General features: G+C 32.1%; 1 protein-coding gene across 3 annotated transcripts in view; it reads right to left on the bottom strand.

The window, feature by feature from the left end:
* Positions 1-4,995: 4,995 nt before the first annotated feature.
* Positions 4,996-20,929, bottom strand: part of LOC114349379 (serine/threonine-protein kinase Genghis Khan) — a 217,796-nt gene continuing 201,862 nt past the window's right edge. For all 3 annotated transcript variants that reach the window (XM_050648108.1, XM_050648111.1, XM_050648109.1), the window contains one exon: positions 4,996-19,131. In XM_050648108.1, the coding sequence (XP_050504065.1) occupies positions 19,015-19,131 (117 nt within the window). In that variant the 3' untranslated portion in view covers positions 4,996-19,014. The remainder of the gene's footprint in view (positions 19,132-20,929) is intronic.

The following is a 20,929-nucleotide window of genomic DNA, read 5'->3' as shown; positions in this document are numbered from 1 at the left end:
TAAATTCAATTTCTCTAAAATCGACGACTTTGAAGAAAAATCCCGAAACAGGTCGATTTTTTTTCGCATATATTTTATACTAGTGTCGTCATCCATCTGAGCGTGATGACGTAATCGATGATTCTTTTAAATGGGAATAGGGGTCATGTGGCACCTCATTTGAAAGGGTGTTCAATTTTCTATTCAGTAATATAAACAATTATATCCTTATTTATACAGGGTGACCAAAATAATAATTTTTGAATTAAATTAATTGACGCAAAAAGAAGAATGTATGTAATTTATTTAACTCAAAATACATTGTACTGCTGCCAGTAAATAAAAAAAATTATTTCACAAATAAACATTTCTTTTCGCTTAAATTAAATCACAGACAACCTCTTTGCAGTTTTTAACATTTAATTTGAGCGAAAATCAATGTTTATTTGCCAAATAAACATTTTTTTCAATTTTCTGACAGCGATAGAAAGTATTTTGAGATAAATAAACTGTATACATTCTTCTTTTTCGTCAATTAATTTAATTCAAAAATTATTTTTTTGGCTACCCTGTATAAATAATGATATTAATGTTTATATTACTGAATAGAGAATTGAACACCCTTTCAAATGGGGTGTCACACGACCCCTATTCCTATTTAAAAAAATCATAGATTACGTCATCACGCTCTGGTGGATGACGTCACTAATATGAAATATATGCCAAAACATTGTAATTTAAAAATAAAAATCGACCTGTTTCGGGATTTCTCCACAATCCTCCATTTTAGAGAAAATTAATTTTTTCCATAATTTAGCCCCTCTCTGTATATATTATATATTTTCATAACAATTTTTTATCAATTATTATATACATAACATTACTTGGTAGTTGCACCTAAAACACGGTAAAAAATTAAATAAATTGTTTTTTTTTTTGTTTAAATAAATTAAATTGATTATTATAATTTATGAATCAACTGAGTCCATACTTGTAAAGTACGCTAAAATACATACAAATTAAAAAAACCTTAAAATCCATTGGTTGGTTCCCAAGATACAAAAAACTGTAGGGTTTTGAAGTTAATATTTCAATTTTAGGTCGCATGGATTTACATACTTCATTTCTAAAGCTTTATTGAGGACTTCCTTGAAAAGCAAATAGAGCCAAAATTTTTTATGAATACTTCGTGTCTTTAAAAGTGAAAAAGCGCTATTTTAGATCCTTATTTATTATAAACAAATTAGCTGTAAATATTTTAAAAAATGTTGCTAACTTTGGCCCTAATTGACCTAGGCTAAATTATTTTTTTTAAAGTTCGTGTAAAAATACCATCTTGTAGAATATGTAAAAAAATGTTTGTGCCGGCCATAACAAAAAAGCTATTCAAATTGTTTATAAGGAAAAATTGACGAGACTTTTGCATAATTATTTATTACTAATAAATACACTTTTTATTAACTTTTTTTAAACAAGTTTGAAAGTTTAGCTTATGATCTTTTCCTTGACACCTGCAGAATGGTTCTAACATTCTGTTTTTCTGACTTATTGTATTGCAAAAAAAAGCTCTCTGGGATAAACAATTTGAATAAAATATAAACAATTGAATAAATCGCTTCGAAATTTTTGTCACATATTACGCACTACAGTGAATATGATCTAATCGCTTTAAGTGAAACTTGGCTACACAGTGATGTATTAAACTCTGAATTATTTCCTAGTAATTATATTGTTTTCCGAAAAGATCGCAAATTTCAGGAGGTAAATAAGAAGCGGGGTGGTGGTGTATTGCTTGCGTTACAAGATTTTATTATTTCGGAAGTTATAGACACCTCTGCATTTGATTTACAATTTCCGTTAATTGATTTGCTTATTGTTAAATCTCAAATTAAATTTAAGAAATTTTATGTACTCGTGATTTATTTACCAGACAAACTGACTTTACAAGAATTTGAATATTTTTTTGAGTGCTTGGAACAACTTGATTATTTACATAACGATGTCTTAGTGTTAGGTGATTTTAACGTCCCTAAATTTATAGAAAATGACACTTCCGATGATAAAACTTCTATAATTTTAAGTTTCTTGCACTCTTTTGGTATTGGTCAATTTAATGGGGTTGTAAATCACTTAGGTAGATCGCTAGATCTAATAATGTCACATTTTGCCTGCGAAGTAATGCGTGACATGTCCCCGTTAGTCTATGAAGATTCCCACCACCCAGCTCTTATAATTAATATTACGAATATTTTTGTAAAGGAGTCTAGGTTCAGGTTTGGTTCTGACCAGGTAACTTACAACTTTAAAAAGGCAAATTTTTGTGATTTATATAGGGAATTGTATGAAACGGATTGGGCATTTCTAGATGAATCTTCTCAAGTTGATAAAGTTGTAGACAGTTTTTATAATAGAATTTTTCTTTTATTTAATAAGTATGTTCCTGTCTACAAAAACTTCAGCCACACATATCCACCTTGGTTTGATGCCGATATTATTCGCTGTATCAAACTAAAGGTTAAGCACAGGAACAAATTTAGATTACATAAAAACCACTCTGATCTGCTTGAATTTCAGCGCCTAAGACATCTTTCAAAACTAAAAATTAAATTGGCATACAACGAATACACCGAAAATATACAATTATCCCTTTCTGTAAACCCTAGAAAGTTTTGGTCATACGTAAATGCTAAAAATAACACTTCACGGATTCCTGGTGAAATGAAATATCAAGGCATTGCTACTTCTGAACCACAAAATATCGTTGATATCTTTGCTGAATACTTTAATGATGTTTATCAAGCAGGTAATATACTAACCAGTAATAATGTCTTAGCGGTCAACACTGAATGTCTAAATTTTTATCCTGTTCAAGAAACTGAAATAATTCTAGCCAGCAAAAAATTAAAAAATAAGATGACTTCTGGACCTGATAAAATACCCTCTTTTTTTATTAAAGATTGCATGGGTGCTTTAACTAAGCCATTATTAAAAATTTTCAATTTGTGTTTATTATACAAACAGTATCCAAGTATCTGGAAGGAATCAAAGGTATGTCCTGTTTATAAAAATGGGGAAAAATGTTGTGTAGAAAATTATAGGCCCATATCTATTATATGCAATTTATCCAAAATTTTTGAAATCATACTTTATAATCGTATATACTCTTTCACTCGTAATCAAATTTCACAATATCAGCATGGATTCATTGCTAATCGATCCACAGTTACAAACTTATTGGGAATAACACAGTACATATCTGAAGCGTTGGATAGGAGATCCCAAGTTGATGTTATATATACTGACTTTTCAAAGGCCTTTGACAAAATTCATCATGGAGTTCTTCTTTCCAAATTGTCCCTTTTTGGTTTTTCTAAAGATGCTGTCGCTTTCATAAAATCCTATTTGTCTGGTAGAACTCAATTTGTATCTTATAATGGTTATAACTCTCACAAATACATACCTTCATCTGGAGTCCCACAAGGATCAAATCTAGGCCCACTCTTGTTTGTGTTATTTATTAATGACTTATGTGAGAAAATTTCTGTACCCTGTTTGTGTTATGCAGATGATTTAAAAGTTTACTTAGAAATTAACGATATCAATGATTGTCACACTATCCAGAATGAACTGAGTGGTGTGCATTAATGGTGCAAAGAAAACTATTTAAATCTTAATGCAAATAAATGCAAAGTTGTAAGTTACTCAAGGAAACATAATAGTATAAACTATGTTTATGCTATTGATGGTAGCGAACTGGAACATGTGAATAAAATTAAAGATCTTGGCATAATTTTCGACTGTAAACTTTCATTTACTGAACATATATCTTTAAAAGTTTCTGAAGCACTTAAATCATATGGATTTGTAGTCAGAAATAGCCGAAATATTACTAACATAAAAACTGTCAAATTACTATATTTCTCTTATGTACGTTGTAAATTAGAATATGCGTCTATAATTTGGTCTCCATTTTATAATTCACATGTGCAGTTGATTGAGAAGGTGCAGCGTAAATTTTTGAAATATTTATCATTTAAGATTAACGGCATATATCCAGAGAGAGGCTGCATAAATAGTGAGCTGTGTAATAGTTTAGATATGGTTTCATTAGAAATGAGGCGAAATTGTGCTTCACTAATATTTTTATTTAAATTGCTGCATAATTTAATTGACTGCCCCGATATTCTCAAACAAATAAATTTTAATGTACCTTCTTATCCTGTTAGAAATGTTTCCACGTTCAGAACTACACAAGCTAGAACAAACCTGATATTAAACTCCCCCATATTTGTTATGTGTGAAAATTATAATTGTTTGGTAAACTATTGTGATATATTCAACTGTAGTATAAGTCAACTTGTCAGAATGGCAGAATGGGTATAAGTCTCATTTGAATTCTTAATTCACTTGGTAATTATCTTTTCTTTTTTCTTTTCTTTAAAATTTAGTTTATAATTAGTGTAAAATTGTCCTATAAATGGATACCTGTTGGACAATAAAGCTATTATTTATTTATTTATTTATTTATTTACAGAACCCTCATTTGACAAAAATTTCAAAGCCATATACTAATTTTTACAATAGTTATTGCAAAATTATTTTTTTTGCAATTTAGACCTTTTTTCTCAATTATATTAACAATAAATCAGTATATCAATCTGTGTAATACGTCATTTTAAAGATTTTTCCATGCTCACGAAGATGTTTGTACTAATGTAACCACAAGGTACACTGTTTTCCATTGATTTGAGAAAAAACGGAAAAAATGCCGTTTTTCGACATTAAATTGTTTATAAATAAAAATGGCCGCCAGATCCTACGCAGGAAATAGTTACAATTTGTTCTTATAGGTATTACCTGTCGAAAAAACGCTTCAGTACCCTGGCTGCTCGAGTGTCACGAACAGGGTATATTTTTGCCTTATTACCCTGGCCTAGAATATAAAAGCACTTTTAGATTCCGACCAATTATTATTTCACAGTTATCGCTGAAGGGAAGGCACTAAAAAAGAAGATATTTTTCTTTAATGAAATCTTTCGCTTTATTAAAAATTGAACTTTTTCAGTAATTCTGTAATGTAATAATATAAAAACGTCTACTAGTATCATGTAACTAATCAAGTGCTTGCTAAAAACATACTCTTTTGAGAGACCTATGAATAAATATTTTATTAATTATGCACCATAATATGTTCAAAATTTAAATAATGTATTTGCAAAAGTGACTAGAATTAGTAGAGTAAATTAGGAAGTAAATTGTTATTGTTAATTAGTCACTCCTCACAAATACTATATTGTCTCATAGTAATTTACCTCAAAAAGAAAAAATAAATTGTACTAAAATGTGGTTATATAATAAATATAAGAATATTTTAAATACTTCATTCTATGACTAATAAATTGTTAAGACGCGTTTAGACGTACCAGTCAACTCATCCAAGTAAGTTGCCAGTTCATCGAATATGAAAAAGCAAAAAATAATATGAAACATAAAAATAATATAAAAAAAAATATGAAACAAACCAATTGGGTGAGTAAATAGGTTGACAGATGCTATGTTCTTCTTTAGGAGTTTCTTGTCACCTCATATCTTTTGATAAAGTCTAGTTTGATCCCGTACTAATTTAAAAAAATTTGCTGTCAAACGTCAATTATGATGAGGTGCGCAAAAATACGTATTTTCGAGAGTCTCAAAAATGCTCCCCCCGGTGATACATTTAGAAACCGCACAATCATTCTGTAGACTATCTGAGAAGTGTTAGTTGATCAGTATTAGTCCATGAAAACGTTGCATTTAATGTTGGATTTTCAAAGGACGCAATATTATTTTTTTGGCGTGTAGGGGATTATTATAAGCTTAAGTTCAAGTTTGTTGCCCCCCGGCAGCCAACTTGCAAAAACGGGTGCAAAGGGTTTTCGCGTTTTATCTCGTAAACTAGCAACACTACAGTAAATTTTATCAGACATATTTGTAGCAAATTAAATTGCATACAACGTTATTACTATTACATTTTATCGTAAAAAGGAAAATAAAAAAGTTTTACACAAAAATAACTAAAAATTTTTGAACAAATTATTTTTAAATTTGAACAAGGGTGGCGATCTCACAAACTTGAAGTTAGGCTTATTGGGACCGTGCAAGTTCGGCAAAGCGACCCCTATTTCTACGCTCTGTACTTTTATTCGCACTTTTAATTATATTGGCCAATTATATTAGTCCTGGTTACTGGATAATTGTCAAGGCCATAGTCCAAAAAAATAGTAAGAAGAAAAAATAAGATTCAGGTTATGTTATGAAAACGTGAACAATTGTATGTAGTAAATAAAATGAGTTATTAAAATACAGTACTGCACTCAAAATACAATTAATTAAATTTACCTTTATATAATAATTGCATATCATATCAATATTGTGGAGCAATATATAATTTTCTTGCTTCAATGACAGACGGTATGAAATATACGTCAATTTGACAATTTCAATTGACAATATGAATTATTTAAGATAGTTGCAATATTTCTCCGCGACTCGCGCACGGTCGTTTCTCGTTTCCCTTCCAAGTACTTGCACCCCGCGAATACAGTCCGTCTAATTTACTTACCGTTGCACGTCATTATTTACGTTAGAGATCTAAGTTGACATTGTTGCCCAATTACAAAAAATTCTTGAATTCATTTTAAATCAAATACATCACATAATTTTTGCGGAAGTGGATTATACAGTAAAACAAATTAATATTCAATGTAAATAAATAAAAACTTTAGAAATAGAAAACAAGAAATAAGTTATAAACTTACGTTAAAGTACATAATAAAAACAGTAAATATAAAGAAACAAATACTTATAGTAAAGAATAAAAACAAATATTAAGTGTCATCACCGCAACTGTCAAATAAATGTTACCAATTTATGCCAAAATATCACCTTCGTTGGATTACAGTTACAGTGTGTTCCGAACAAATGTGCTTCATAAAAACGCTTTATAATCCATTTATACAAATTAAATGAAAAATATTATTGTGTATTTCTTTAAGTTACATTAATAGAAATCTAAATATTATTTCTACGCGTACATAATAAAATATGTCTAGTGGCTGTAATGCCAGTGTACTCGGCAAAATGATTCTAAAAAAGAACACACCTACCGCCTAAATATTTCGTGTTGGTATAATGTGATGTCACGGGCTATGACGCGGATGACGTGCAACGGTAAGTAAATTATACGGAGTATACTTACCCCCAACATAAAAAACATAAAACTATAATAATATATAAAAGGCTATAAAGAAAGCTACCGGTGAGTTGAGTGCAGACGTTTAAAAAACATATAATTCTGTAACCATGGATATTTTCTACTATAATGTGGTATATATCGTTGGAAAGAGAAGATTCCAGAGAATAATTTTCAATCATAACCCAAAAAACTTAAAAAATTAATTTTCGGACTTTGGCTCCCCTTAAGTTGTTTTTGGCGGATATTTAATCCAAAACCATCTAATTATATGTGCTGATTAAGATAGCATGTTTTGTGTGCTAATAATCGAAGAAGTTTTAATACAAAAGTTAATTTTATCAAGGCACCGTTGGAGCAATGTCGGACAACATTTTTGTTTAGTAAAATTCTTTTTAATTCTTAGTATTTAAAAAAAATAGAAAAAAAAGGAACGTCTACCGTTTCCTTTTAAAGAAGAAAGCAGGGTTTGACATTTTTTTTCGTGGAAGTGAGGATAAATGGTCAGCATCCAATATAGATATATCCTAACAATGCAGCTATCATCTCCAGAACAAAATAGGCAGTTTTGGCATGGTCCCAACCCATTTATAAATCTTCTTCATCTTCTTTTTGTGCGGACATAACTTTGTCTGTTTTTTCAATGTGCCTTCAGTAGTTATTATTCTATCGTTTTCGTGGTCTTACCACTGATCGTCTTCATATTTGGAAACCGTGTCTCGTCATCCTTACTAATCCATTTGTTGTTATTCGGGTTATGTAGTTGTTCCATTCTACTCTTCTGTTTTTACCCGGTTCTTAATGATGTCCACCTTGCATCTCCGTCGTATATCTATACTTCTAGCTCTGTCCCATAGTGTCTTATAATCGATTTTTCGAAAAGGTTTTCATCTCTGCTGTTTTTAGCATTCTTTTTGTCATCTCTTGCGTTTACTAATAGATGCGTTCAGCATGGCGAGATATAATAAACACTTTCCAAAGAAAGATGATACAGGATAGTACTGTCAAGAATCCACAAAATATAAATTTCTGTGTATATGTAAACCCACACACTATGATGTAGAAATACCCAGACACCAGTTTGGTTTTAGAGAGAGACACTCCACAACACACTAGACTCATATAATTATAACAAAAATCCTTATTGCTATTGAGGAAAAAAATATTGCAGAGCGGCATTCTTAGATGTAGAAAAGGCATTTGATAGAGTATGGCATACTGGACTCTTATACAAACTCAAAAGTATTCTTCCAACCCCCTACTACCTAATTATGAAATCCTACATTGAAGATCGTTACTTTCAAGTAAAATATAACACAGCAACTTCCACATATTTTCCCATTAAATCAGGCGTACCGCAGGGTAGCGTCCTGGGTTCTCTCCTTTACCTATTATTAACCGCAGATATCCCAACCACTGAAACCACCCAAATCTCAACATTCGCTGATGACACCACCATAATCGCTGTCAATGAGTACCCCATTATGGCGTCTGCACAACTGCAAAACCACCTTGGCCAATTGGGAACATGGCTCAACAAATGGAAGGTGAAAGTAAATGAAACGAAGTCAACCCAAATTACATTTACAAACCGAAGGTATATATGTCCAATAATAACATTTAATGATACACAATTACCAGTCAGCACACACAAGTCAAATATTTGGGACTAACCATTCTCTGGCCTATTGGTCGAAAGTCAAAACTCAATATTGAAAATAAACTGCTCCTGTATAAAACTATGATAAAACCAATTTGGACCTATGGTGTTCAACTCTGGGGTTGCTCAAAGCCATCAAATATCAAGATAATACAAAGAGTCCAATCAAAAATATTGAGGATGATATTCAACGCACCCTGGTATGTAAGCAATAAAACTCTACATAAGGACTCAGCTACACCTTTGGTAGAGGAAGAAATTCAAAGAATCACAATGAGCTACCTTGATGGACTGAGAAGTCATCCAAATGATGAAGCAAGACTGCTAAACACTCCTCCCGAATTCGCAAGACGACTGAAGAAACTATGGCCAACAGATTTAATAAATTAAATAAATATATTATGATCTAATGTAAAAATTATAATAGGAGGGTTGCCACAGGGCAACTTCTCCCTCATGTATTTAACATTCAAACTATTTACTTATAGCTTCGATGAAGCAGATTGTAAATTAAATGTGTAACAAAAAAAATATGTAAACGGACCGTACGTTTATCTCAGATTCAGCATTTCTAGAAATGTATACTTATCAATGCCATAAACTAGTAATTTCTCTCAGTATGTAAGTACGAAAGCGAATTTATGTTTGACCTTCGACATTTATGTAAGGAGTGTCTAATATAAACGTATTTTTACTTTGCCACAATTTATTTAACCAATGCCGTTAAGGTCAACTCTACATCAACTAAACCCCTGTAGAAAGAGTGTTGCATATCACTATCTCGGGACCATAATAAACGGACCAACAACCAAGAGATAATAGCGCGCATCGGAAAAGCTATATCAACCTTAGGGTCGATTTCTCATACCTGCGTTAATTTATGGTTCAGTTGATCAAATTTCACCGATGAACTTTGGTTTTGTTTGGAATGCATTTCCCATTGCACGTTCATGTCAGTGCACGTTCTACAGCTTTCGAGAAATGCCAATAGATGGCAAAAGTTAAAAACTATCGCCATTTTGTACGACCTTTTTTATGCTGTTTTTGAATAAAGTTAAATTTAAGAATTTATAGTCAAATAGTCATTTTAATAATTATAAATAAATGTTAACAAAACAAAAATAATGTTATCGTTTATCGTTAGGCTTAATATAATAAAATAGGTTATATTTATATTATGACAGCGTTTCGTGTTAATACAACGCATGCGTAATCCATGAAATCATCTGAACTGGGTTCGGAAATCTTTGAACGGCCGAATTCCAGCGTTCAAGTTTAAACTGCCATCGGTTGAACGTGACTTGAGAAAGACGATTTTGACTTTAAACTGACGTTCACTAAAAGTTCAGGTTAAACTGGAGTTGAACTCGATATGAGAAATTGGCCCTTAGTCTGCATGGGAGCCTTATTCAAGAGCCACAACCTCTCTTGGCATAAAAGTAAGAATGCTGCGATGCTACGTATTCTCTGTTTTTCTATGGCATTGAATCATGGACCTTGAACGAAGATATGTGCAGAAGATTAGAAGCATTTGAATTGTGGCTATATCGGAGAATTCTTAAAATCCCGTGGAATGACCGGGGCCACAAATGAAGAGGTCCCCAGAAGAATGAAGAAGAACCCAGAGATAATGACCACCATCAAATCTCGAAAGTTAGATTACTTCGGACACATTATGCGAAATCAATCCAGATATGCCCTCCTACAAGCCATCCTGCAAGGAAAAATATTTGGAAAGCGAGGTCCACGAAGAAGAAAAGCATCCTGGTTAAAGAAATTCAGAACGTGGTTTAACAACACAACATCTGTACAGCTTTGCCGCGCTGCTGCAGATGAGTTAAAGATTGCCATGATGATCATCAACATTTGTCATGGATAAGCATATCAAGAAGAATGGCGTTAAAAATGAATGTTGAAAAACTGCGCGGCGAAACCTTACCATAATTGACGTTAGCTATATTTTGCGCTAGAAATTATTTTTCTTTCTTTTGTTGCAGCAGGTCACCATCTTAGTGTTAGTGGCTTGCATCATTCGGTAGAGTTTTCTGACATGTGTAAACGCGTATTTAACTTCACTTCCATTATTAACGTTAGTGAAAATGTTAAAAACAAGACAAATAAATAAATATAAATATAAAATATATAAAAAAACTCACGACAACACATCAGTTTTTACTTAATTTAAAAATGATGTATTGCTTAAAACTGAATATATTGAAAAATACTAATATACTTTTTAGAAAACAATTTTACAACACTTAATTGACTGGTATTTTACATTGGTATCTTAATAAAATTATAAACAAATTAAATCAAAAACTAATTTACATAAAAATAAGTACAGTGCCGTTACTAAAACTAATATTTATAATATCGTTTTTGTTTATTGTTTGAAATTCGTTGAGGTAACTAATCATGTCTACTAAGGCTAGCCGCGCATGAACGATTTTGCTATATTGGAAAAGTGCGCATGAACCCTCTAATCGGCCGATTAAATAATCTGCTGTCACATATATTTGCCATCCGATTGCGATAGGCTCAATACTGTTGACAAATATATCTACACTCACCGGCACAAAATTCCGCCACCCAAAATTTTTGATTTTGACAATTTATAACTTTATTATTTGTACTCCGATTTTTAAGATTCTTGCATCAGTTTGTAGGTACATGTATTGATGTCATTTGTTATTATTCCGGTAACAAAATTTTTTTGATTAGATGGCATTATACGGGGTGAATGGAAGCGTTGTATTTTCTCCAAGTTTTAAAAAATTCTGTGGAAAAATTGGAGGGCTGATTTTGGTACATACTCCTTTTGTATTATCCTGGAGGTATCCCTAAGATTTTGTTTTTTTGAATTATCCAAATATCTCTTTTCTTGTAAAAGCTATAAATAAAACCACTACTTTATGTTTATTTAATTAAAAATATTAAACGCACTAAAATTAACAACACAAAACAAAATTAAGAACAAAACAAAACAATTCAACAGCGGGTATGTCCACCTCTTGCAGCAACGACTGCTCGCAATCTGTTTGGCATCGAATAAAGATGTGTTATCCTTGTCTGGGGAATGGCCCGATATTCCTCTACCAAGGCCATAACTGTACCAAATTTTCTGGAGGCCTAGGATGACGGCAAATAGCTATTTTTAATTCGTCCCATAAATGCTCAAAAGCTCAATCCAACCACTATTTAAGATATTTATGTTTATAAGTCAATCAGTGTTTTTATTTACAAAAAGTTGTACAGCTCTTACAAGAAAAGAGATATTCGGATAATTCAAAAAAACAAAATCTTAGAGATACCTCCAGGATAATACAAAATGAGTATGAAACAAAATCAGCCCTCCAATTTCTCCACAGAATTTTTTAAAGTTCTTCCATACACCATGGAGAAAATACAACGCTTCCATTCACCCTCGTGTAATGCCATCTAAGCAAAAAAAATTTGTTACCGGCATAATAACAAACAACATCAATACGTGCACCTACAAACTGATGCAAAAATCTTGAAAATCGGAGTACAAATAATAAAGTTATACATTGTCAAACTTAATCAAAAATTTTGGGTGCGCGGAATTTTGTGCCGGTGAGTGTATTATATTCAAAGCGAAATATCGTTAATAAACTAACCTTAATATATTATATTTCTCAACAAATTAGAGCGATCTATTGTAAAATCGGTCCATGCGCGATGGGCTAACCGATCGGGTAAATGTGATCGGCATATTTATATTTAAAAACTATCCCTGCGGGTCTAGCCTAATATAAAATGTTCAAAAACTAAATCAGACATATCGATTATAAAAGTTTTTAAAAAATATTTACAGGAACACTTACTTTACTTACTTAACAAATTAAAAGCGTTAGAGTTGTGGTGTTACCGTCGTATGCTCAGAATCCCGTGGACAGCACACACATCCAACGAACGTGTGCTAGAGACAAAGCATAATGGACCAAGAGCTAGCAACGTCGGAAAAAAATCATTTTAAGACGGCTGATTCTTTCATTAGTTTTTCCCTATGTCTCCTCGAACACCGTACCGGCCATCTGGCTACTGATACAGGTTGCGTTCATTACTGCGCAGCAAACTTGTACAGGTAAACATATCGAATTTAAAATTATTGTAAGACGAAAAATTTTTTGTCATTAATTTTTAAACATTATTAGAAACGTGAACTGTAATTGCCAGACATTTCTGTGGTTTAAAAAGTAATGACAAAAACATTTTTCGTCCTAAAATAATTTAAATTCAATATATAGGGTGATTGATGAATGTGATAAAGCTCAGTAGATCCGCTATAGTAATAGATAGCAATAAAAGTTAATAATAAAAATTGTGGCCAACTTTCAGCTTCACATTACGAAATTAGTTAGATTGTTACAGGGTGTTCGATAACATAGTGGCAGACCAAACTTATGTTTTTTTAAATGGAACACCCTATATTTTATTTTATATTCGATATCCTCTTAACTTCCCCATCAGAAAAATATAAAGGTTTGTTATGTTATATAGGGCTTTTACAAAGTTATAACCAATTTTTTATGAAAATCGGAACAAGCTCAGCTCCCTGTATAAATAAAAAAAAGCACAACAGCGATGGTTTATTGGTGCCATATTTTTTTGTTGATTGTGAAAATTTTTAAGAATTGTTGATATTGCTAATTTTCCTTATATCGAATACAGGGTGAGTCAAAACGCAAGTACATTCTTTTCTCAGAAATTTTAAATAGAACACCATGTATTTTATATTACTATCGAAAAATATCATTACCGTACTTTAATTTTTGTATAATATTCCCTATGCCTAAATTTGTCAGTTTTCGAGATATTTTCATTTTTCAGAGCAAGTTATTAATTAGGGTGTTCTATTTAAAATTACTGTGAAAATAATGTACATACTTGCGTTTTGACTCACCCTGTATTCGATATAAAAAAAATTAGCAATATCAACCATTTTTATAAATTTTGACAATCAATAAAAAAATATGGCACCAATAAACCATTGCTGTTGTGCTTATTTTTATTTATACAGGGAGCTGAACTTATTACGATTTTCATAGAACATTGGTTATAACTTTGTAAATACTCTGTATAACATAACAAACCTTTATATTTTTGTGATGGGGAAGTTAAGAAGATTTCGAATATAAAATAAAATATGGGGTGTTCCATTTAAAAAAACAAAAGTTAGGTCTGCTACTGTGTTATCGAACACCCTGTAATATTCTAACTAATTTTGTAATGTGAATCTCAAAGGTGGCTAAAATTTTTGTTATTAACTTTTATTGCTATCTATTACTATAGCGGATCTACTAATCTTTTTCACACTAATCAATCACCCTGATTTCTTCTTCTTCTTCGTTTTTTTGGCTTGCATACAAGTGCATCTACCAGCACATTTCATGTAGGTTATGCGAGTCTTGCTCGAAGCAATGCACAACCTACGTTTTTATCCTTACAAATAATAATATATATAACTTTTCTTCAAATATCCATTATTCCATTTAACTACGAACAAACACATTAGCAACCATGCTCGAAAATAATTCTTCCTTAATAAAGATAAATTGCCATAATTTTACTACAATAAGAATAACAGACAACACTAAGCTACTTCACTTTCACGAATTATAACTAAAAATTAACTTTTCTTTGGGGATTATTTAGATAACTTCAAATAAATTTTTCATTCTACATAAAACATCCTTCGGCGGCCATTACCGCCAAAGGTCCCCCTTTACCACTCCACCCTGATTTTGTGTTTACCTGTACAGGTGTGCTGCGCAGTAATGAACGCAACCTGTATCAGCAGCCAGATGGCCGGTACGGTGTTCGAGGAAGCATAGGGAACAATATATTAAAGAATCAGCCGTCTTAAAATGATTTCTCGAAAACGTTGCTAGCTCTTAGACCATAATAGGCAAGCGGCACACCCCTAATTTGAGGCTTAGAAATCGAAAAACGACCATGATAGGTGAATGCCAAATTTTGGTCGTTCTTTATGTTTTCGAGGTTGCTGAATCCGAATATGAAGTTTATTTTTATCTAGAATTGGTGGAACATGTTCAAAAATCAAATTTTGTACAAAGATGCGAAAAATCAATTTTGATGATTTTCCATATTTACCTCGCTGTATTTTTGGTCGCTGTTGATATTTCCTGTTGAAAATTTTACTGTGTCATCTTTGAAGAATTTAGATAACGAGATTTGTCCGAGATCTTTAAACAAATTAAAAGAGAAGTTGTTAATTTTTAAACAATTTGTCGTCAGATTTCGTTCGTTTCATGTTTACTTAAAATAGTTGGGTGACATATTTTTAGTTTATAATTTGAATCAACATAGCATTCAAACATAAGTCATGAGGAAGTTTTCTGGAAAATTTGAAGGCAAAACATGCAATAGGAAAAAAGTTATGAGAATTTTTAGACTAGTGACACTCCCCCAAAAAAACGCTTATTTCCCGAGATGCTGACCACGGTGTGTGAATGGTTAATTTTGATCATACTTTATGTTTTTGATGGTACTGAAAACGAAAATGTGGTTTATTTTGAACTTTAGAAGGGGGAACATTGTCAAAAATCACAATTTTACCCTAAAAATAAAAAAATAAATGAAATACTTAATGTTTTTCTTAAAATTAAAAGTTGCACCATTGTTTTTTATATAAAACATTTTGATTTTTGTACTCTATATTTTAAAATAATAAACTTGATTAAAAGCTAAATTTTAAATTTTGTCACTCAACTTTTGCGATTAAACTTTGCAATTCAGGAATCTGCACTTTTTACTTTAAACAATTCATAACTTTTATTATAATAAGACAGATATATTGAAACAGGTCCCACTACCTTCAGAATGGTAAGAAATATATACGATAAATATTTCAGAAAAACATATTAAAATGGAACAGAGTTGTAGCGAGTTAAACGCAAAATTAAACGTGATTTAATTTTTTTATTTTTAAAGGTAAAATTGCGATTTTGCCAATGTTCCCCCACGTAAAATTCAAAATGAACCTAATTTTCGTTTTCAGCACAGTCAAAAACATAAAGTATGATAAAAATTAGCCATTCACCAATGCTTGGTCAGTATCTCGAGAAATAAGCGTTTTTGGGGTGTGCTGCTCGTTTATAAAATCACATAACTTTTTTCCTTAATTTAATATTTTGACTTAAAATTTTCCAAAAAACTTCTTTATGAATTATGTTTTATTGCTGTGTTGGCTAAATTTTTAAACTAAAATGTTTGTCACTCAACTTTTTTAAGTAAACATGAAACTAACGAAATCTGACGACAAAATGTTTAAAAATTAACAACTCCTTTTTTAATGTGTTTTCCGTCGACCGTCCATTTATGATCAATTTTAACACCCTCAAAATCATTGATTGATGACCCCTATTAATGAATGATTTTCTATTAATAAACGATTTCATTATAGGCAACACAACATACATTGTTTGCATAAATTAATTAAACGCTCTGTGATTTGCAGTGACTGTGGTGTAGGCAACCAAACATATACCTATTTATATTCCCACTAAAAAATTTAAAATCAAGTAGCCGCTGTTAGTACTATCTGTCATTGTATGTCATTATTTACTTTATTGTTTAAAATTCTGTGTATTTGAAAAATCAAAAGATGGATATATCTTTATTTCTGAAAAGTACGGTCGACGGAAAAGTTTTGTAACGAACTCGTGAATTAAAATGGCGATTAACAATCTCGAACATTAACGCGCTCGCTCCGCTCACGCGTTAAAATATCTCAATTGTTAATCGCCCTTATTAATACACTTGTTGGTTAAATAACTATTAAACATTTTGGTCAAATCTCATTGTTAATACTTCAAAAATTACACAGTAAAATCTTCAAAAGGAAATATTTACAGCTATTAAAGATACAGCGAGGTATGCTGCGATACAGCGATTAAACATGTTCCACTAATTCTAGATTAAAATAAACTTCATATTCAGATTCAGCGACCTTGAAAACATACCAAATGACCAATACTGGTCATTCACCTTAAAGTTGATTTTCGTGGTCAGTATAACGTAATTTTAGGGGTTGCTCCCGCTCGCCTATAAGGAGCGAGAATTGATCAACATCCTAAAAATGAGAAAGGTCCAATACTTCGGTCATATAATGAGAGGACCTAAATATCGCTTACTCCGGTTGATCATCCAGGGCAAAATCGAAGGAAAACGCTGGGTTGGAAGAAAACAACTGTTCTGGCTGCGTAACTTTAGACAATGGACAAGTCGAACGGACGAGGAATTGTTTGATATATCATCAGCTTGTTAAAACGACGATAGCCAACGTTTAAAAACAAGCACGGCAGACAAAGAAGAAGATACTTAAAATTGTAAAACTAAAGCATCTAGTCCATATACAGTATGCGGCAAAATAAACAGTACTGAAATGAATATTTAAATGTTTATGATTATTTTTATATCTAGTATACATGATATAGCCTTGCAAACAATATTCACGACGACGCACGTTCCCGATAAAACAGATGTTAAAGATATCCTCTGGTCAGTGGCGGATCTACGGGGAGGGAAAATGAGCAAATTTACCTCCTAACAAGGTCCAAAATTAAAGAAAAAAACTGTTCAAACATAAAAATATATTACCTGAGATGAAACCGAAACCACAAAACGAAAACTTCAACCCAATAAACACCCTAGTTAGGAAAATTAAGGGAACTTAATGCCTATAAACTATCATTTATGTCTTTTATATAATGTGAGTTTGTATCTGTTTTATGTCTTTTGGTTGGTTTTTCATTGGATGTTCCCCCTAAGGCAGATTTCCCCTTCCAAGGCAAATTTCTATATCCGTCACTGCCTCAGGCACGAAAAAAGCTTTTTAATTCTATTCCGTAAGTCCTAAATGGCCGCCGGTGGATCTATCTGACTCCTTCAGCATTCCCCATATGTACGCATCTGGTGGCGTTCGTTCTGGTGAGTGGCAACCCCCAAAATGATGGCGCAGTATTCGAAGAGACTCCCTGGCAGTGTGACCGGTTGCCCTGTCCTGCTGAAACCATTGTTGATTATAAGCTTGGACCGTTTTCGCGATATTTTTCGTATTACCTACCGAAAATAGTACTCCAGGTTAAAAATTTTTTCTGTAAAACTGAGAACTATCCTGAAGCATCTAACATTAACACGACATTCACATAAGTTATAACAACATTCGGAAACAACTCAGTACGTTTGAGGCGCCGAAAACTTAAATCGGTCAAACTGGCAGAACCTTTGACAAACGGATAGCAGAACACAAAAGGGCTTTCAACAATAGAAAAACAGACACTTCTACATACGCACTACACCTTCTAGATCATAATCATTCTTTTAATGAAGAGTTTCCAATTCTGCATATTCAAAATAAAGGCCTTAAGCCATCTTCATTAGAATCTATGGAAATTAATAAATTGAAAAATACAGATATAATTCTGAATGACCAACTCGAGACAAACAGCTCCCCACTCCTCAACCTCTTCAGTTAAAGACTTAAAAAGGCAAACACATTGTAAAATATATCACTTGAGAAAGGCACTCTGCCGAAACAGCTGTAGTCACATAGTTGTAATAAATTTTGTGGAAGTATAGAAAACAAACGTTTTCAGTGTTTTATTGTTAGATAATCTGAAGACTTACAACAGTAGATAAATATTGACAACGGTGCATACTACAGGCGCAAAGATCCATGATCAGATGAGATTGGGTGAAGATCTTAACGAGATGAATGAATGAAAACGAGATCGAACGGAGATCGGAGGATGAAACAAGAAGTCTATATCCAAAATAAGGCACGATCGATGGAGATCTTGAAACAAAATACACGATAATCACTCTAGCTCAATTACGTGAAAAATTAACTAGAGAACTGATATATATCAGTTACTTATATACATACAGTGTTTAGAACTAGCAAGTGACTGAAATGTAAATGCACGTTCCTATAAATATTTTGAAAATAATTAATTTAAAATTAGGAAGTACTAGTTTCTGAACAAGTTACGAATATTAAACAACGACTCTTATCAAAAATGTTATTCGCAAATGTAAAACGAAGTCTTCTTCTTGTCGAAAAAGCAATAACGGCAGATCACACACTTCAATAATATTCTTAGCTGTCATAACTAGAACTGTTGTGATGATCTGCATGTGGAGATGGAGGCGTTGACAGATTGGAACTGTTATTGCTGGCTATCGAATGACGTGGGCTACCTCTATTTTCCGTTCCCTGAAACAAAATATATTTTTTAGTGTTTATCTTATCTACTAAAACGGAATATATTAGAACGTTTATCCTCATTCACCACTGTGAGGAAATTTAGTTCCCGAACACTAGTTCGTGTTTATTGATGGATACAAATGAATCCACTTTTACATGTGAGATATTTCAGTAATTTATAATCTACTGTCGCCAATCGGTAACACTGGTATCGTAAAACGATGAAATTACAGTCGGAAAAATGAAAGATTACCCATGAACCATCACATCAATCACCTATTTTGTATTTGTTTCTCTCTCGTTTGTTATTTATAGAATATGACAGCAGATACCAAATAGGTGATTAATGTGATCGTTCATAGGTAATCTTTCATTTTTCCGACTGTACCTAACCTCACATCAATTTATTGTGGCACGTGCACGGATGTAGTGAGTTAAAGTCGATTCGCTAATCTGAGACACAACTGTCTAGTGACGTTGGTAATTTATTTTTTGGGAAGTTAGGTTGCTAGACGTGACTGGAAATTACTACACAACCAAACATACCTGCTCATAGCCAATATTATTAATAGTAAACAAAAATAAATAACATAAACCTTACGCCAATCAATAATTATATATTTACTCCATTATAATGTATTGATAACAAATGAGAAAATTATTTATTGTACAAAATAAAAATACTTTGTAGAAATAAATTCCACAAAATTTTATGAGTTTAGTATACACTCCCACTATTTCCAATACTTCTTCTTTTTTTAATGAAAGATTAAGTTGATTTGAGCAGTTAATAGTGTGAGGTAGGAATTTTTGTGTTGTATGTTTCCTATTCCGAATGTGTCAAAATGAATCTCGGCTGAGCGAATTAAGTAGGTATAACTAATCTTATAAAAGCCTAGGACGACACTTAAAGCGGAATCGCTGTATGTCCGGGACAGTAATTTCCGGATTACTTTATTATTTATATTTTAAACAAATTATATAGGTAAAGGCAGTTTCTGTTTTCCCTATTTAAGGGAAATCACCGCGAAGCAATGATTCCACGTTTGAGACGCAAAACAGCGACGTCTCTCGTAAAACGAGGCAGATAAAAAGCCCTAGATACAAAATTTACTACAATTAAAACAATTAAAATAACTGAAATAAAAATAATAAACAATATTTTAAATCCAAGACTTTTCGTTAAGAAACTGCTTTCTGGCTGCATCCCGTATCTCTGGCTTTTACAATATATAAGCACAGAGAAGACGAATATACTATTATGTATCACTTTATCAATCAAAGATAGAGTAACAATTTAAATTTTTAATTATAACGAGGGCACAAATTTGATACACCCGGTATATTGATTTGTAACTATTTAGTAGAAGGTAGCTTTTACGCAGTGGGTTTCTCCTTAAAGAGTTTTCCCTGAAGACTTAAAGACATTTGTAAATACAGTGAAGTGAAATGACAATTTATTTCGGATTATAATTTAAAAAGATTGTTTGTTACGGGAAGGTAAAATCCACAGGTAGTTGTAATTATTAGTTTATAGAAAAATAAAGGTAGAGAGATTTGGAATTTTAAGTCTGTTTGTTTTAAGCACAAGAGTATTTGTATAATTTCCGGAAAGTGATTAGGATGAATAGAAGTATTGTTTGAAAGAATGCCTGGTTTTTCGAATGAAAAAGAGGAATGTGGAAAGAGAAATGTTTCTGATTGGCTTGGCAATTTGGAATGGGGAAAGGGAAGTTTGAATGTTGAGACAGTTTGGAAAAGAAAGATTATTGTGTAGCCGGCATCCGGGAAGGACAGTCGAAAAGTT

This window comes from Diabrotica virgifera, chromosome 4, assembly GCF_917563875.1.
Source record: "Diabrotica virgifera virgifera chromosome 4, PGI_DIABVI_V3a".
Classification (NCBI taxonomy): domain Eukaryota; kingdom Metazoa; phylum Arthropoda; class Insecta; order Coleoptera; family Chrysomelidae; genus Diabrotica; species Diabrotica virgifera.
This window is presented reverse-complemented; position numbering and strand designations above follow the sequence as displayed.